This window comes from Callithrix jacchus, chromosome 13, assembly GCF_049354715.1.
Source record: "Callithrix jacchus isolate 240 chromosome 13, calJac240_pri, whole genome shotgun sequence".
NCBI classification, from domain to species: Eukaryota; Metazoa; Chordata; class Mammalia; order Primates; family Cebidae; genus Callithrix; species Callithrix jacchus.
The window spans coordinates 31,288,259-31,306,575 of record NC_133514.1 but is presented as its reverse complement, the minus strand read 5'-3'; the positions used below and the strand labels follow the sequence as shown (position 1 = coordinate 31,306,575).

The window sequence follows — 18,317 nt, the reverse complement described above, 5'->3', positions numbered from 1 at the left end:
ACCATTAGGAACAACAGCACACTGAAATGTGGCCACAATTCACGCCATCCTTTTCTGATGCCTTGAGAACTTTTTTTTTTTTGAGACGGAGTTTGGCTCTTGTTGCCCAGGCTGGAGTGCAATGGCGCCATCTCGGCTCACCGCAACCTCCGACTCCTGGGTTCAGGCAATTCTCCTGCCTCAGCCTCCTGAGTAGCTGGGATTACCGGCACGTGCCACCATGCCCAGCTAATTTTTTGTATTTTTAGTAGAGACGGGGTTTCACCATGTTGACCAGGAATGGTCTCGATCTCTTGACCTCGTGATCCACCCGCCTCGGCCTCCCAAAGTGCTGGGATTATAGGCTTGAGCCACCGCGCCCAGCCGAGAACTTTTATTACACTTATATCAGCTCTGAATTCAACATAAAGTTTGAGTCATGAGGTTAAAGTGCTTTAAAAATCAAAATCTGTCACCATGGAAAACATTGTTTGAAAGCCTGCTGTGAACCCTGGCGCTCCTTCTGGCAGGGTAGTTTGTGTATTTTCTAACCAAATGTGCTGAAGCCCTATTTGGCTTATCTCCTTGTTTGGATAAATGAGTCTAGAGTTGGAGCTGCCTTAGTGGCTGATGAATTATTTTTCTAAATGGTTGGCTGGGCTTGGTGCAACATAGCCAGAAAGATATTCCTCACATCCAATTTCCATTTCCCTCATTTAGTAAAGGACACTCTTCCTGCTTATCTTTGTCATGGAAAGCAATCTTTATGTACATTTCAAGTTGTCAATAAATAGTTCAAAAGGCTGCAAGCTCTGCTTTTTGATAACTAAACCATTTTCTTGACCTTAAGCTGAAGTACCTGTAAGAGTGCTGTATAGGAGATAATTTCTCAAGTCAAAGCCACTGTTCTGCCTTACTGAAAAAAGACTGCTACAATAAAAGGGAGGCTTTTGGTCTGTATTACAACTCTCCTAAAAAGACTGAGTAAGTGGGACAAAGTGCTTCTAGCACAAAACATTTCCACTGTGCCGAGTTCTGCCTTCACATACTGATGTCCTGATGAGTCGTGTCCCGGCCTCTTGCCCTGTAATGGACTATGGGACTATGCTTCATGGTACCTTTCAGAAATGTTTTCAGCTCTCAGAATAAAGATTTATAGGAAATAACTCATGGCCCATGAATTAAGGCAAGCTAACTAAAAATAGGCTTGATGCTAGGAAATTTTATTTACCCAAATTGTAATTAACAAGAGAGCTGTGACTTTTCCTAAGCTCTGTATCTAAGCAGCCTTGAATGAGGGGGTCAGGCTCCAGCAGAGCTTCAAGTCATAAGGTTTCTGGTTAAGGACCATACTTTCAAGCATCCAGCTCATTTCTCTGATAAAAACAAACAAATACCTGCTTTTCTAGGAAAACAGATTGGGTTTAAAGTTCCATTAGCCTGAAACATAGCAAAGAAAAACATTACTTTCTTCCTGAAATATTTCAGAATGGAATAATTTGTAAAAGTATACATGACTAGAAGATGGAAAATTACAGTTTATTGCTACTTAACTCAGATAAACTAAGCAAAAACAATGATAAAAGCCCTAAAATGAAAAACAAAGCAGGGTGGGGAGAGTTGTAATCAGATGATTTATCTGTACTCTTTGCTTTGATTTTACTTTTATATCTCCCTAGAGCTTCTTAATCTGATGCATTACATCAGAAAAATGAATTAATAGAAGCCAAAAGACTTGAGAAATTTTATACCAAATATAACAATGACCGAAATGATTATCTAAATACTAATTCTGGAAAATTCCCACATTATACAGTTGAAGTTAAGAAACATACATAACAAAAATGAGACAAGAATTGTAGAAGACAGAACTATGGGTAACTATATCACTCTTCTGAACCTTCATTTCTCCTCAAATTTTCCTTAACTTTTTAAATTGAGTTGTTTCTCCTCAGTATTTGAGCAAATTTTCTTCTTTCAAAACAGGAGTCAGAATAAATATACAAGTACTCACTTGGAGCCTGCCTGCCCCGCCCACTGTGATAAACTTTAAATCACTAGAGATTTCTTTCCTTAAAAATGTATCACCACTTCCAGCCAGGCGTGGTGGCTCATGCCTGTAATCCTAGCACTTCGGGAGGCTGAGGTGGGTGGATCACGAGGTCAAGAGATCGAGACCAAGCTGGTCAACATAGTGAAACCCCATCTCTACTAAAAATGCAAAAATTAGCTGGGCGTGGTGGCACACGCCTGTAGTCCCAGCTACTCAGGAGGCTGAGGCAGGAGAATTGCTTGAACCTGGGAGGTGGAGGTTGCAGGGAGCCAAGATTGCGCCACTACACTCAAGCCTGGCACCTGGCAACAGAGCGAAACTCTGTCTCAAAAAAAAAAAAATGTATTACCACTTCTTACGTTATAATCCATCATTGAAAATTTGTGTTAACTTTGGAAGGCCAAGGCGGGTGATCATTTGAGGTTAGGAGTTTCAGATGAGCCTGACCAACATGGTAAAACCCTGTCTCTACTAAAAATACAAAAAAACCAAAACACAAAAAGGCTGAGTGTGGTGGTATGTATCTGTAATCCCAGCTAATTGGGAGGCTGAGACATGAGAATCACTTGAACCCAGGAGGTGAAGGTTGCAGGGAGCCAAGATGGCACCACTGCACTCCAGCCTGGGCAACAGAGTGAGACTCTGTCTAAAAAAAAAAGAAAGAAAGAAAATCTGTGTTAAAATGCCATTTTAACTATCAGAATTGTCTACCACCAGCTAGTGGTCAAAAACTAGGTGAAGGGCCAAGGGCGGTTACTCACACCTGTAATCCTAGCACTTTGGTAAGCCAAGGAAGAAGGATCAATTGAGGCCAAGAGTTTGAGACCAGCCTGGGCAAAAATACAAAAATTAGCCAGGCATGGTGGTGTGTTGCAGTAGTCCTAGCTACTTGGGAGGCTGAGGTGGGAGAATCACTTGAATGCAGAGGTTGGACACTGTAGTGAGCCATGATCACACTGGTGCACTCCAGCTTGGGCAACAGAACAAGACCTTGGTTCCGAACAAACTAACAAATGAACCATGGAAAGATTTAAATAACGCACTTCCTTATATAATTTTTTTTTTGAGACAGGGTCTCACACTGTCATCCAGGCTGGAGTGCTGTAGTACAATTATAGCTCACTGAACCCTCCCACTGGGACTACAGGCCTGCGCCACCATATGCGGCTAGCCCTCCCTCCCTTCCTTTCCCCTTTTTCTCTCTCCTTCCTTCCTTCCTCTTTTCCTTCCTTCCTTTCCTCCCTCCCTTCCTCCCTTTCTCTTTCCTTCCTTTGCTTCTTTCTCCCTCTCTTTTCCTTCCTTCCTCCTTTCCTTCCTTCCTCCCTTCCTTCCTTCCTCCCTCCCTTTATTTCCTTTCCTTCCTCCTTTCCTCCCTCTCTCCCTTTCTCTCTCCCTCTCTTTCACTCTCTCTTTTCTTCTCTCTTTCTTTCTGATGAGTTCCCATGATATTTTCCACACTGGTCTTGAACTCTTGGGCTGAAGAGATCCTCCCACCTCAGCCTCCCAAAGTGCTAGGATTACAGGCATGAGCCAAGGCACCTGACCTGTACTTCCTTAAATAATTTCAACATGTAGGGAAGGTAGGAACATAAGAGGGATAAAGGAAGGGAAACAGCACAACATAGTGAAAACCAGAGGGAGAAACAGGAAAGTGAATACTGATCCCTAATCCCTCTAAAACTCAGTCTGAGGCAGTGCTCCACCAATCACTGGCAGCTACCTTCCTTGCATAGGATAAAAGCCTTTACAGCCCAGAAAAGCATCTGTAAAAGATGTTATTTCAAGTCTGAAATACATCCCCCAACATGTCTGTGTATATTTATGCCTGCAGATATATCTACCTTATAGTAGACATTACATACTTATTTAAAATGGGGTTGTTGTTGGGCTCATGCCTGTAATCCCAACACTTTGGGAAACCGAGGCAGTAAGGACTGTTTGAGTCCAGGAGTTTAAGACCAGCCTGGCAAAATAGCAAGACCCTGTCTCAAAAAAAAAAGAAAAAGGAAAAGAAAAAAGAATGTGTTGTACACTGGGGCATTAAAAAGAAAAGAAAAAGTATAAAATGGGGAAGAAGTAGAAATGCCATGAAAATCTACATAATTAATTCTATTACTTCAGTCTTACTTTCCTTCTAACTAAAGAATGCATTGTAAACTACTATAAGGTATTATTCCTAGACTATCATGATGATAGCCACAATAATAATGCAGTAAAATGATGAGTAAAAAGAATGCAGAGGTGCATTTTGATAAATATATGGTCCCAGTCTGCAGTAGAGATTGTAGAAAATTAATATTCATGGCCCTCCTCATTTCATAAACACTTTGCAAGCAGTTTAGTTATTACAAAAGACAAAGAGTTAACACAGCACCGAAAAGAAACAGGGCTGTTTTCTACATTTCTAAAGTATCTCCATTCAAATTAATTAAATAAACCAATCTGGCAAATTCTTAACAATGTTCCACAATCCTGGCACAATTGCCACTGGTTTTATAAGACAAGATCCCTAAATTGTTTGGAGGCTTAGATTTTTTAGGAAAAAAAAAAATGACGTGGCCAGGTGAGGTGGCTCACGCCTGTAATCCCAGCACTTTGGGAGGCTGAGGTGGGTGGATCACGAGGTCAGGAGATCAAGACTAGCCTGGCCAATATGGTGAAACCCCATCTCTACTAAAGACACAAACAAATTAGCCGGGCATGGTGGCTCGTGCCTGTAGTCCCAGCTACTCTGGAGGCTGAGGCAGAAGAACTGCTTGAACCCGAGAGACAGAGGTTGCAGTGTTGAGCCAAGATCGCACCACTGTACTCTAGCCTGGGCAACAGAACGAGATTCCATCTCGAAAAAAAAAAAAAAAAAAAAAAAAGATGTTACAGGTTTTTTTTCTATTAAAGAAACTGTTCATTTAAGCAAATAAAGCGTATTTCCTCTCTGAAAGTGTAACCGTTCACTGAACACTCTAGTCCAGTAGCATCCAGGTAACATGTGGCTGCTGTTAAGAATGAACTACACCAATCAAGCTGCAAGGGCACCATACCCATGTAAAAGAACAGAGTAAAATGTTTGAGGAACTTAGTCAAGTTCATGTAAGTAAAATGCTGGACTTGAGCTCTGGCAAGGCTACAATGAGAAGATCTGACAGTGGTCACAGCTAACATTTATTGACAGCTTACTACTCAGTTTTCACGTTCTCTTTCAAGAAACCTAGGAGATAGATACTACTATTTTGCATGTTATGAAAATTGTTCATTGCCATCCAATATCTCTTCTCTTTTTCCTTGTAATAGAACCCTGATCTTATTAGGGGCTGCAATGCAACCAGCTAAGACTACATCTCCCAAACTCCCCTGAAGCTTGATGTGTCCATGAAATTGTCTTAGCCATAAGACACACGGAGAAGGGTCGTGGGGAGCTTTCAGGGAGGCTATTTAAAGGGAGCTGACTCATAGCTGGGACACATCCCTTTTGCTTCCACTCCTCCCCTTTCTCATCCAGGATGATACTTGGTGCTCTAGCCATCACTTCCTGGCCTGCAGGGCTGGAGCTCCATGCTGGACAACCAACCAATCAGCGCTGCTTACTTACCTCGAAACTTTTTTTTTTTTTTTTGAGACGGAGTTTCGCTCTTGTTACCCAGGCTGGAGTGCTATGGCGCGATCTCGGCTCACCCAACCTCCGCCTCCCGGGTTCAGGCAATTCTCCTGCCTCAGCCTCCCGAGTAGCTGGGATTACAGGCACGCGCCACTGTGCCCAGCTATTTTTTTGTATTTTTAATAGAGACGGGGTTTCACCATGTTGACCAGAATGGTCTCGATCTCTTGACCTCGTGATCCACCCGTCTCGGCCTCCCAAAGTGCTGGGATTACAGGCTTGAGCCACCATGCCCGGCCGATTTTTTTTTTTTTTTTTGAGACGGAGTTTCGCTCTTGTTACCCAGGCTGGAGTGCAATGGCGTGATCTCAACTCACTGCAACCTCCCCCTCCTGGGTTCAAGCAATTCTCCTGCCTCAGACTTCCGAGTAGCTGGGACTACAGGCACGCGCCACCATGCCCAGCTAATTTTTGTATTTTTAGTAGAGACAGGGTTTTACCTTGTTGACCAGGATGGTCTTGATCTCTTGACCTCGTGATCCACCCACCTCGGCCTCCCAAAGTGCTGGGATTATAGGCGTGAGCCACCGCGCCTGGCCACCTCGCAACTTTTTATATGAGAGAATACACCTCTGCAGGTGTAAGCCACCCTACATGCAGCCAAACCAAATCCTGATATACACACTTATATAGATGGGAAAAAAATCAAGGTCAGAGAGGTTGAGTAGTATGTCCAAAGTAACCCAGCCAGAAAGGAGCAAAGAGCAAACTAGCCCAGGTCTGCCGACTCCATGGCCCACGCACTCCATGAAGCTCCATAAAAGCAGTACCTTTGTCTGCTGTGCTTACCATCATGTCCCTAGCACTAGCACAGTGCCTGACACATCACAGAGACACAACAGATCTCTCTCAAATCCATGAATGACTTTGTTATACAGCCTCAGTAGTATTTCAGATAGAAGTTAAAACACAGCCTCCATCACACTATATTCTCTTAGAAATTTTAAACATATAGGAGAAAATACAGTATTTTGTCAATAAAACCAGGACATCAGTGACATAAACATGGAAGACAGTATCTAATGGTAAAGCATTAAAATAGATTAAATCACATAAATTCTTGAGAAACAGTAAGTAAACTATTTTCTTACCGATAGTTACATCTCCTCTGATTTCACTTTCCACACATACAACAGCTCCAGGAGCAATCTTCACACTGCAGTGAGAAAAAAGTAACACCAGGGGTAAGATTAAAAGTAATGTTGGAGAAGCTACCCTGATAGTGTAATGAAAACAGGTTAAAAAAAAAATGATAGAAGGGGTCAGGCTTGGTGGCTCATGCCTATAATCCTAGCACTTTGGGAAGCTGAGGTGAGCGGATTGTCTGGGCTCAGGAGTTCAAGACCAACCTGGGCAACATGGTGAAACCCTGTCTCTAAAAAAAAAAAAAAAAAAATGGGAAAAATGGAAAGTCAATGGTAAGAGGGTAAGGTTTTATTAGACCATAAATTTCTCAATTGGTATACTGTCTATCATCCCAAATCACATGTGCTATACTATTAAAGTGCCTAAGATGAGTTTTAAATTGTTTTTTTTTTAATACTGGCATGTTTCTGAATAGCCAAAAGCTGAAAACAACCTAGATACTCATCAGTGGAAGACTAGTTAATAAATTATGGCACACTATGGACTATTATTACACGGCCATCAAAAAGAATGAATAATACCTTGTCAAGGTTTTGGAATGGCCGTGCACGGTGGCTCACACCTGTAATCCCAGCACTTGGGAAGCCAAGGAAGAAGTGCTTAAGCCCAGGAATTCAAGACCAGCCTGGGCAACATAGTGAGACCTCATTTCTTTAAAAAAAAAAATTTTTTTTTTAATGATCTCCAAGCTATACTGTTAACAGTTAAAAAAAAAAAAAAAAAAAATCAAGTGAGAAAATGGACAGCATGTAATATGCCATTATTTTTGTAAAGACAGGGAAAAGAAAATATACATTCAAACTATTTAACAACCAGCAAGGTAATACTAACTTAGAACTTTGAAATTTATAAATATTTTTATTTATTCTCATATATATATACACGCACACATATATAAAATAAACTTTTACAAGTAATATGAATTGTAGTACAAATTGTTCAAAAGACTAATAATTTCCATATAATTGATGCTTTCCATATTGATGTTTTTTATATTCTGCTGTTACCTTTTGTTTGACAAAGGTGTATCTAAACACTGACTCCAGCTGAACCATGAGCTGACATGAGGAACTGCATCAAATGACTTCTCCATTAAGGTGATAGTTATTAGAAAACTTCTTTTCTTTCTTAATGAAAAGAAGTTTTCTAAATGGCAATGACATTCATGGTGTTAAACCTGCTCTCAGCCACTATGAAATAATGCTACACTTTAGATATTTTGTCTTTGTAATTTTGTTTGGATTTGTCAAAATTTTCATTTCCAATTGTTCATTGCCAGTATATGAAATACAGTGTTTTGGGCTGGGCATAGTGACTTACACCTGCAATCCTAGCACTTTGGGATGCTGAGGTAGGCAGATCACTTGAGGTCAGGAGTTTGAGACCAACCAGCCTGGCCAACAAGGCAAAACCTAATCTCTACTAAAAATATAAAAATTAGCTGGACATGGTGCCAGACACCTGTAATCCCAGATGCAGGAGAACTGCTTGAACCTGGGAGGTGGAGGTTGCAGTGCACCGAGATCGTGCCACTCACTGTATTGTAACCTGGGTAACAGAGTAAGACTTCATCTCAAAAAAAAAAAAAAGAAGAAGAAGGCTGGGCGGGGTGGCTCAAGCCTGTAATCCCAGCACTTTGGGAGGCCGAGGTGGGTGGATCATGAGGTCAAGAGATCGAGACCATCCTGGTCAACAAGGTGAAACCCCGTCTCTACTAAAAATACAAAAATTAGCTGGGCATGGTGGTGCGCGCCTGTAGTCCCAGCTACTCGGGAGGCTGAGACAGGAGAATTGCTTGAACCCAGAAGGCAGAGGCTGCGGTGAGCCGAGATTATGCCATTGCACTCCAGTCTGGGTAACAACAGCGAAACTCCTACTAAAAAAAAAGAAAAAGAAAAGAAAACTATAAATGTTTGTGTAAGAATGTTTATGTAAAAATACTAAAACACAATTTTATCTATTCTATTTTTAAATACCATATGCATATATCTGGGCAGAGACTGGTAAGCAACAAACTAAAAACCTCTTTTGCCCTTCCAGGTTGGATATCACTGAATGAATAGAAGCACGAAAGTCATGAAGAGAAAGGAAGCAGGTAAGGTGGGGAGGAAAAGCAGGACCAGCCCATGAAAACAAGATTGTACACCATGACAAGGGATTTGAATTTGCACCTGTAGGCAGGCAAGCAGTCACTGAAGGATTCCCATTCCCAAGCCAACAACATCACCAACTGGTATGCAGATAATTGGCACTTGTATGAAGAAGTACTTGAACATCCAAGGATTGGGCCTGGAACCAGTCTCCCACAGATACTGGATACTGAGGGATGGAACTGTACACACTTTGTGGTCCACAGGGCCTGTAACAGGGAATGGGAAGTACCTACCTTCAACATTGCCTAGAAACCAGATTTTAATTAAATGTTTTATTAAATTTGTTTGGTGGGGGAGGGGGTCAAGGAGGCAGTTGTTCTAATCCTACAGAGATAATGCAGGCCTGAAATGCCGTATTAGTCTGTTTTCACACTGCTATAAAGAACTTTCCTGAGAATGGGTAATTTATAAAGGAAAGAGGTTTCATTGACTCACAGTTCCACATGACTGGGGAAGCCTCAGAAAACTTACAATCATGGCAGTAGGTAAAGGGGAAGCAGGCACCTTCTTCACAAGGCAGCAGGACATAGAGAGAGTGAGAGCACAGGAAAAACTATCATTTATAAAACCATCAGATCTGGTGAGAATTCACTCACTCTCATGAGAACAGCATGGGGGAACCACTCCCATAATCCAATCATACTTGGATTACAGGTTCCCTCCCTCAACAGGTGGGAATTACAGTTCAAGATGAGATTTGGGTGGGGACACAGAGTCAAACCATATCAAATACACTGGGAGCACATAGGAAAAACTGCAGGTATGTCTAGGAAACAGAAACAAGACATGGCATTTAATAAAAATCTGGTTTCTAGGCAATGTTGAAGGTAGGTACTTCTCATTTCTTGTTACAGGTCCCGTGGACCACAAAGTGTGTACAGCTGCATCCCTCAGTATCCAGTATCTGTGGGAGACTGGTTCCAGGACCAATCCTCGAATGTTCAAGTCTCTGATATAAAATGCTACAGTATTTGCATAAAACCTATATACATCCTCTCATACTTTGTCATCTGTAGACAATTTCTAATACCTGATACAATGGAGATTCTATGTAAACAGTTATACTGTGTTGTTTACACACACTATTTTTTTTTTCTTTTTTTGAGACGGAGTTTTGCTGTTGTTACCCAGACTGAAGGGCAATGGCACGATCTCGGCTCACCACAACCTCCACCTTCTGGGTTCAAGCAATTCTCCTGCCTCAGCCGGAACAGGCACGCACCACCATGCCCAGCTAATTTTTGTATTTTTAGTAGAGACGGGGTTTCACTTTGTTAACCAGGATGGTCTCGATCTCTTGACCTTGTGAGCCACCCGCCTCGGCCTCCCAAAGTGCTGGGATTATAGGCGTGAGCCACCGTGTCCGGCCATTACAGACACAATTTTTTATCCTATTTTTGATCTGAGGTTGTTTGAATTCATGGATGTGACACCTATGGATATGGAGAGCAAACTATATTTGCTTTCTTCTCTGTGCAGGGGAAATAAATTTGTCCTATATTAGTCTGTTCTCATGCTGCTAATAAACACATACCTGAGACTGGGTAATTTATAAAGGAAAGAGGTTTAATTGACTCACAGTTCAGCATGCCTCGGGAGGCCTCAGGAAACCTACAATCATGGCAGAAAGGGAAGCAAACACATCCTTCTTCACATGGCGGCAGGAAGGAGAATGAGTGCCCAATGAAGGGGAAAGCCCTTTATAAAACCATTACATCTCGTGAGAACTAATTCATTATCATGAGAACGGGATGGGGAAATGGCCCTATAATTTAATTATCTCCACCTGGTCCCTTCTACGACACATGGGAATTACGGGAACTACAATTCAAGATGAGATTTGGGTTGGGACACAGTCAAACCATATCAACTACAGAGGGATGGAAGTGAGGCGCATGGAATAAAATAAGGAAACTGGTGCCATCCTGTCCCCTTTCTGGGAAGGGATGATTCCAGATGGAGAGGGAAGCTCAAATTCCAGGGCTCAAAATCAGCTGCTCTGACTCAACTTCATTTATGCCAGAAAACCAACCAAAACAAGCCTGGGCCACATAGTGAAACCCCGTCTCTATAAAAAATACAAACATTAGCCAGGTATGGTGGCTTGGGCCTGTACTCCCAGCCACTTAGAGGGCTGAGGTGGGAGGATCACTTGAGCCCAGCCAGGAGGCAGAGGTTGCAGTGAGCCAAGATCATACCACTGCATTCCAGCCTGGGTGATGGAGTGAAACCCTGCCTCAAAATAGAAAAAAGAAAACAAAAAGAAAGCTAACCAAAAGTCAGGAGTCAGGGAGCAAGGTCAAAGCCTCTAGGTTTCTGATCTGGAAAACTAACAGCGCCACATGAGAATAGCATATGGGAAGAGGGGCAGATTTCAGAGGGAGAAGTCAAAAGACTAAATTTTAGATAAATTCCTTCTGAGGTATCTATGGAATAGTCACCAGATATGCCCAATAAGTAACTGAAAACACAGATTCTGAAGCTCATGAGAGAGTTCTAAAAATACAGCTCTGAGAGTCAGAAGGGTAAAGGTTCTTTCATTAACATGTCTCTCCACCATTTCTATGCCAGAATCTCCCCCCCAAGTATTCCTTAATATACATGCAAAGTAAGATGAAAACTATCAGACAAAAACTATTTTTAAGATTGTACCAACTTCCCTAGTGGTGTGATGAACCATAAGAAAAGAAGACATACACAATTTTTTCTTCCACAAATTAGAGTGGAGAAACCTTCATACTGCAATGTATTTTTAAAGCTCTAAGAAAAAAATGTATCATATAGAAAAAACTAATGATCCCTGAATCTATCTTCAAGAAATAGTTGTGAGAACAGACACCACTCCAGCATTTTCCATCATTTTGTCAGGCTCTGACTTTTTACAAGGCATAAGTCAATGAAATCCTACTAGTGGTCCTTCTGGGTGATATAGCCTGTCAAGAGTCAATCTAGGCCAGGTGCAGTGGCTCACGCCTGTAATCTCAACACTTTGGGGGGCTGAGGTGGGCAGATCACTTGAGGTCAGGAGTTTCAGACAAGCCTGGACAACATAGTGAAACCCTGTCTCTATTAAAAATACAAAAATTAGCCGGGTGTGGTGGTGGGCACCTGTAGTTCCAGCTACTCTGGAGGCTGAAGCAGGATGATTGCTTGAATCTGGGAGGTAGAGGTTGCAGTAAGCTGAGATCACATCACTGCACCCCAGCCTCAGCAACAGAGCAAGACTCCATTTATAAAAAAAAAAAGGAACCAGGAATGGTGCAAAGATTTCACTGCATTCCAGCCTGAGTGACTCCGTCTCAAAAAAAAAAAAAAAAAAAAGAGTCAATCTGCTGAAATCACAGAAAATATGTAACCCTCTTACTGTATCAGAGGAGAAAGATTTTAGTGAGATTAGAACAAAGTAGAAGAAAGAAAAATTTTAGTAAAAGCAGAAAATCACCTGGTCTAACCCTCTCATTTTATGGAAGAAGAAACTGAAATTCAGAAACTAGGAATTTCTTCAAGCAGAGTTCATTCCTGGGGCATTGATGTCCTGAAATCAGTCATCTCTCTTCTAGTTGAAAGTCTTCTGGAAACATCCTGTCACTCCAAATGTTTTTCCATAATAAATGAATGACACTGTCCTTGAATGTAACACCATCTATAAATGTCCTTTCTCTGATACTTTTCATTTAAAGTGGGTTTTTTTGTGTTAAAATATGTAATTTTATTAAGCCCTGGTCAAATAAATTGGCCTCTATAAAATGTTTCTTGTTTTAGACCTTATTTCTCATTACAATTTTCCATTTTCTCAGCTTCCTTCTCATTATGAAAAGAGCATTATCTAACATTTAACTTGTCCTGGGCAATCGAGAGTAGGAGAGACTCACAAGTGCCCCCTGCCTTCAGTTTTACACCCAAGGGAGAGATCCCAAGGGAGAGATCCCAGGTAATGCTTGCGTTACAATCAGCACACTTCTCAATGGGGCAGGGAATAATTAATTCATCACTAGGCCAACTAAAACATGGTCCCAATATCTCTGCGAGGGCCTCTCTGTATCTCGGAGTGGTGGGGACAGAGAGGGGAGCCAGCAGATGGGAGGGCAAGACTTCTCCTCAGATCTGTTAAAGTAACAAGTCAACAATACTTTCATCTTCACTGCAAATATTATTTACTGCACGTAATATTTATAGTCCATCTGTTCCTCTTTAGCTTAAAAAAAAAAAGATTACAGATTAATTGCTTAAGTGGAAGAAAAATCTACATTTTAATTTATGGCACCAGAAACAATGAGTTTTCTTTGTCAAAAAGAGTCAGCAGAGGGAGCTCAACACTTCTGCTGTTCGAAAGGGCTTTAGTTACGCACTTGTCTCATTCCAGCCACCAACAGCCCCAGCAATGACAACTGCCAGAGAAGCAGCCACAATTCCCATCCCCACATGTTTACAAAGGAGCTTGTCCACTCGACGCCTGGCAAAAAAATGTCACAGTTCTAAGCTTATACACTGTTGGTGGGAATGTAAATTAGTTCATCTATTGAAAATAGTAAGGTGATTTCTCAAAGGACTCAAGAGAGAAGTACCACTGGACCCAGAAATCCATACAGAACTACCAATCCGAATGGAATTACCATTCGACCCAGGATCTACTCAAAGGAAACCACTGTATTAAAAAGACAACTACACTCCTATGATTATCACTGCACTATTCACAATACCAAAGTATGGAATCAACCTAAGTGTCCATCAACGGATGACTGGATAAAGGAAATGTGGTGTATCTAGACTATGGAATACTACAGAGCCATGAAAAAGAAAGGAATCATGTCTTTTGCAACAACATGGATGAAACTGGAGGCCATTATCTTATGAAATAACTCAGAAAATTAAATATGCTTGTTCTCACTTTTACCTGGGAGCTAAAATGAGTACACATGGACATAAAGAGGGAAATAACAGACACTGGGGACTCTAAAAGCAGCGAGGATAGGAGGGGTGTGAAGGCCGAAAAATTACCCATTGGATACAATGTTCACTATTTGGGTGTTAAGTATAGAAACCCAAACTTCACCATTACTCAATATATCCATGCAACAAATCTGCGCACGTACTCCCTGCATCTTAATGTGTATGTGCATGTGTATGTGTATGTGTATGTGTATGTGTATGTGTATGTGTATGTGTATGTGTATGTGTGTATCACAGTTCAAGTCCAGGCGCGGCCCCCCCTTTTGACAGCGACCGTAAGTCACTTCACACACCCCGCCCTCCAGAGGCAGGAAGGGCCTAGGGTGAGGCCAGCACTAGCGTGGGAGTCTCACAACACGCAGCAGAGAATCCAGCGCTAAACCGCGTGTCCAGCTGCGCCAAGCACCGCAGATTATGCGGGAGAAGGGGCCTGGTTTCCCCCTGCGCCCCAGGAAAGGGCTGACGTCACCCTCCCCTAGCAGCCCCGCCGGGGGACCCCTTCTGCGCAGGCGCGTGCGGGGAGGAACAGCAAGATGGGAACAAAATCCTTCTAGCCCGCGACTCCGCGTCCCCTCTCAGCCTTCCCCGCCCCCATTCCGTCGCCCTCTCCCTCAGCGAACACCAGGTCTGGGCTTGAGGTACATTCATCTCGAAGGTCCAGGGTGAGACACCCTCTGAGATGACACCATTGGCGAGCAGAAACAGGTTCCACCCCTACGGAGAGGAAAGAAAGGGCTTTTCTCAGACAGCAGACCCACCTTTTTTGAGTCTTCTCCGCCATCGTACGGCCCCAATTGCAGCAGAGATCTACACCACCGCCTGGGTAGAGCGATAATTCCACAAGCGATTGGAGAACCTGGCAGTGTTCGGAGAGGGGTGGAGCCGGGGTGGGGCGGAGGACCCTGGGGGCGGGGCTAGGGAAGCTCGCGGCTCTTGTTTGCGTCGAGGCTGGGCGCGCAGTACTGTGAGTAGGGGCAGTGCGGGGCTGCCCGCGGATTGTAGACTCCCTGTCCTGGAGTCTGTAGACCCTAATTCGGAGCCAGCGCTCTGGGAGGCCGAAAGGCCGAGGCAGGAGGCTCGCTTGAGGCCAGGATGCGAGACTAGCCTGAGTAACTGGTGAGACCCTCGCTCCCTTAAAAAAAAAAAAAAAAAAAGCCTGACTTGGTGGCCTGACCCAGTACCCCCAGCTACTCGAGAGGATCGCTTGAGCCCAGTGTAGCTTGCAGCGAGCTATGCCCACGCCACTGCACTCCAGCCTGGGCTACAAAGCTGGACCATATCCCTGATAAAAGAAACAAAGCTGTTTATTGCCATCAAACGCGCGTTATTATGCCCTCATTTTTACCTACTCCTTTCCATAGGCGTGATCACACTCTAAAAGTATTCCTCTGACCTCGCGGATGGTCCTTTTCAGCCTCTGCCTTTCTCTACACATTACGGCTCCTCCTGCCCTTTTCTCGCTCTATATGAGCGCATCCTCACCATAGGTTAAGTGCCCTCCACCTGCTTGCTCTCGAATGAATGTCTCCGGTTCTGCCCTCTCTGCAGATCTTCACACCTGATATTTGGGTGACTACTTAACATCTCCACTCAGAGTCATATCAAACCTAAACTTCCAGAACGGGACTTTCCATCAACACTCCCGTCCTCCCTCCAAACTGCTGCTTTTTTGATCCACACCATTTGCCCAGTTGCTCAAGCTGCACACCCAAGAGTCACCCTGGCACTCCTCACCCCTACATCTGTAATAGACCTACAAGTTTTGCTGGTCCTAGCTCGGGTCTCCTGCTTACACTTTACACTGTCAACCCTGCCATCTCTCTAACCTCAGCCGCTGTGTCTCTCCCTATTGTTCACTCCTTTCATTCTTGGCCTCTGAAATCACACCCCCTCATCTCCTGCCCCCAATCCTAATCCAAGTCGTTCTATTGTAGTAAAAATCATCCTTTAAAAGAAAAATAGAGGCCCGGTGTGGTGGCTCACACCTGTAATCCCAGCACTTTGGAAGGCCAAGATGGGAGGATTGCTTGAGGCCAGGAATTGGAGACAAGCCCTGTCAACACAGCAAGATCCCATCTCTGTTTGTTTGTTTGTTTTCTATAGTATATAATAAAAAAAAAACTGAGAGCCAAATTTAGTGATTTTATTTCCCTTACCTCTTAAAATCCAAACTGCTTTCCGTAACCGATCTCTGTGCTAGATCCAGTGCCTGCCTACTTCTCTCGTCTCTCATTTCATGTTCCTCTTCCTCTCTGTGTTCAAACACACCCTCATTCTCCAAAAAGCAAAGCTGACTCTCCAGCCCCAGCTACTTCCACTCGCCCTGACACTAACACCTTCTGACCCTTTATGTCTCAGATGTCACATACTCCTCAGTTTTCAACCAGAGAAACAGAACTAGTAGGAGATGTCTATCAAGAGGTTTGTTATAAGGAATTGGCTTATGTGATTGTGGAGGCCCAGCTAAGCAAGTCCAAAATCTGTAGACTAAGCTGGAATTCTCATGCAGGGGGTGAGGCTGTTGTTCACAGGAGGAATTTCTTCAGGGGAGCCCAGCTCTGCTCTTAACAGCCTTCAGCTGATTGAATCAGGCCAATCCAGATTAGGATAATCTCCCTTCTTTAAACTCAACTGATTATAGACTTTAATCACATCCACAAAATACTTTTATAGCAGCACCTAGATTAGTGTTTGACTAATGACTTGGGAATGTAACCTAACCACATTGAGACAAAAAACTGACTCTCACATTCAGGGAAACTCTCCGTGACCATCTTAGTTCTTTCTGGCTGCTATAACAAAATACAGTTGGCCCTTTGTATCTGTGGGTTTGACATTCAGGTATTCAGCCAACGTTGGATCAAGAATTTGGGAGGAAAAATTACACAATTTTCCAAAAAGCAAAACTTGAATTTGCTGCATGCCAAGTACTACATTGGAGCCACGTGAATGGAGTGATATGTAGGAACTGTATTAGATATTATGAGTAATATAAAGATGATTTAAAGGAGAGGGGAGGATAGATATGCATCTGTTAGTTATATGCAAATACTACACCATTTTATATGAGGGACTTGAGCATCTGCAGATTTTGGTATCAGGGTGTCCAGGAACCAGTTCTGCAAGAACACTGAGGGACGGTCATACCTTAGACTGGGTACATTCCAAGACTCCCAGTGGATGCCTGAAACCACAGTTAGTGCTGAACCCTCTAGATACTACGCGCACATTTCCTTTTTGCCCTTCAGAGTTTCATGGATAAAAGATTTACTCTTACCATAGATCTTAGCAATCTCAGCATATAGTTTTTTTCTTTCCTTTTAAGTCAAGAACATTTCACCTTTTCACTTAAAGCATTTTACAGCTTCTTACAGCTTCTCTTTGGCAGATCCAAATCACCAGCATCACTAATTTTGTGCTTTGGGACCATTATGAGGTAAAATAAGACTAACTTGAACACAAGCACTCTGATACTGCAGCAGAGTATCTGAAAACTGAGAAGGGTTTAATGAGCAGGTAGTATCAACAGTGTGGATATGGAGGACAAAGGGATGATTCATGCCCTGGCCCAGAGAGAGCAGGATGGTACGAGAGTTCATCACACTACTCAAAATGGTGCACAATTTAAAACTCTCAAATTATTTCTGGAATTTCTATTTAATGTTTTTGGACTGACATTGACTAGAGGTTACTGAAACCATAGAAGATGAAACCATGGATAAGTGTGACTACTGTAATTTATAAACAAAGACACTTCTCACAGTTCCAGAGGCTGGGAAGTCCCAGATCAAAGCACTGGAGATTTTGTGTCTGGTAGGAGCCCTTATCATCGAATCACCTCCCAAATGTCCCACCTCTTAATTGCAGAGAAGACACTTCTGTCAGAGAAGACAGAACCCTGAAGGTTTTATTTATTTATTTATTTTTAAGATGGGGTTTCACCATGATGGCCAGGCTGGTCTTGAACTCCTGGCCTCAGATGATTCACCCACCTCGGCCTCCCAAAGTGCTAGGATTACAGGCGTGAGCCACCACACCCGGCCCCTTGAAGGTTTTATTTCAACATATGAATTCTGGAGGACACAAACATTCAGACCATAGTACCATCTAATAAAAAACAGGCTACCCTTCCTATTCTAATTATTTTCTCTATGGGGTAAGGATTATACTCATCACCAGCTATACTTACTTATTTTACCATTTCCTCCAAAGACTTAAATTCCACCAAGGTAAGACCAGATGAGTTTTGTTCTCACTCGTTACTCAGCACAAACCACAGTGCCTGGTGCATGATTGATACTCCCCTAAAACTTGTTGAATGAGTATATGAATGAATTTAGAATATTCTGTTGCTGCCAACCATGTAAATGCCTATCCATTTTCA

The 18,317-nt window shown here is 42.8% G+C and overlaps 1 protein-coding gene across 2 annotated transcripts in view; it reads right to left on the bottom strand.

Moving 5' to 3' along the window:
• Positions 1–14,731, bottom strand: part of DCTN6 (dynactin subunit 6) — a 30,946-nt gene extending 16,215 nt beyond the window's left edge. For both annotated transcript variants that reach the window (XM_017963750.4, XM_002756915.7), the window contains exons 1-2: positions 14,692–14,731; positions 6,776–6,840 (exon numbers count right to left, since the gene is read on the bottom strand). In XM_017963750.4, the coding sequence (XP_017819239.1) occupies positions 6,776–6,840; positions 14,692–14,714 (88 nt within the window). In that variant the 5' untranslated portion in view covers positions 14,715–14,731. The remainder of the gene's footprint in view (positions 1–6,775; positions 6,841–14,691) is intronic.
• Positions 14,732–18,317: the final 3,586 nt, after the last annotated feature.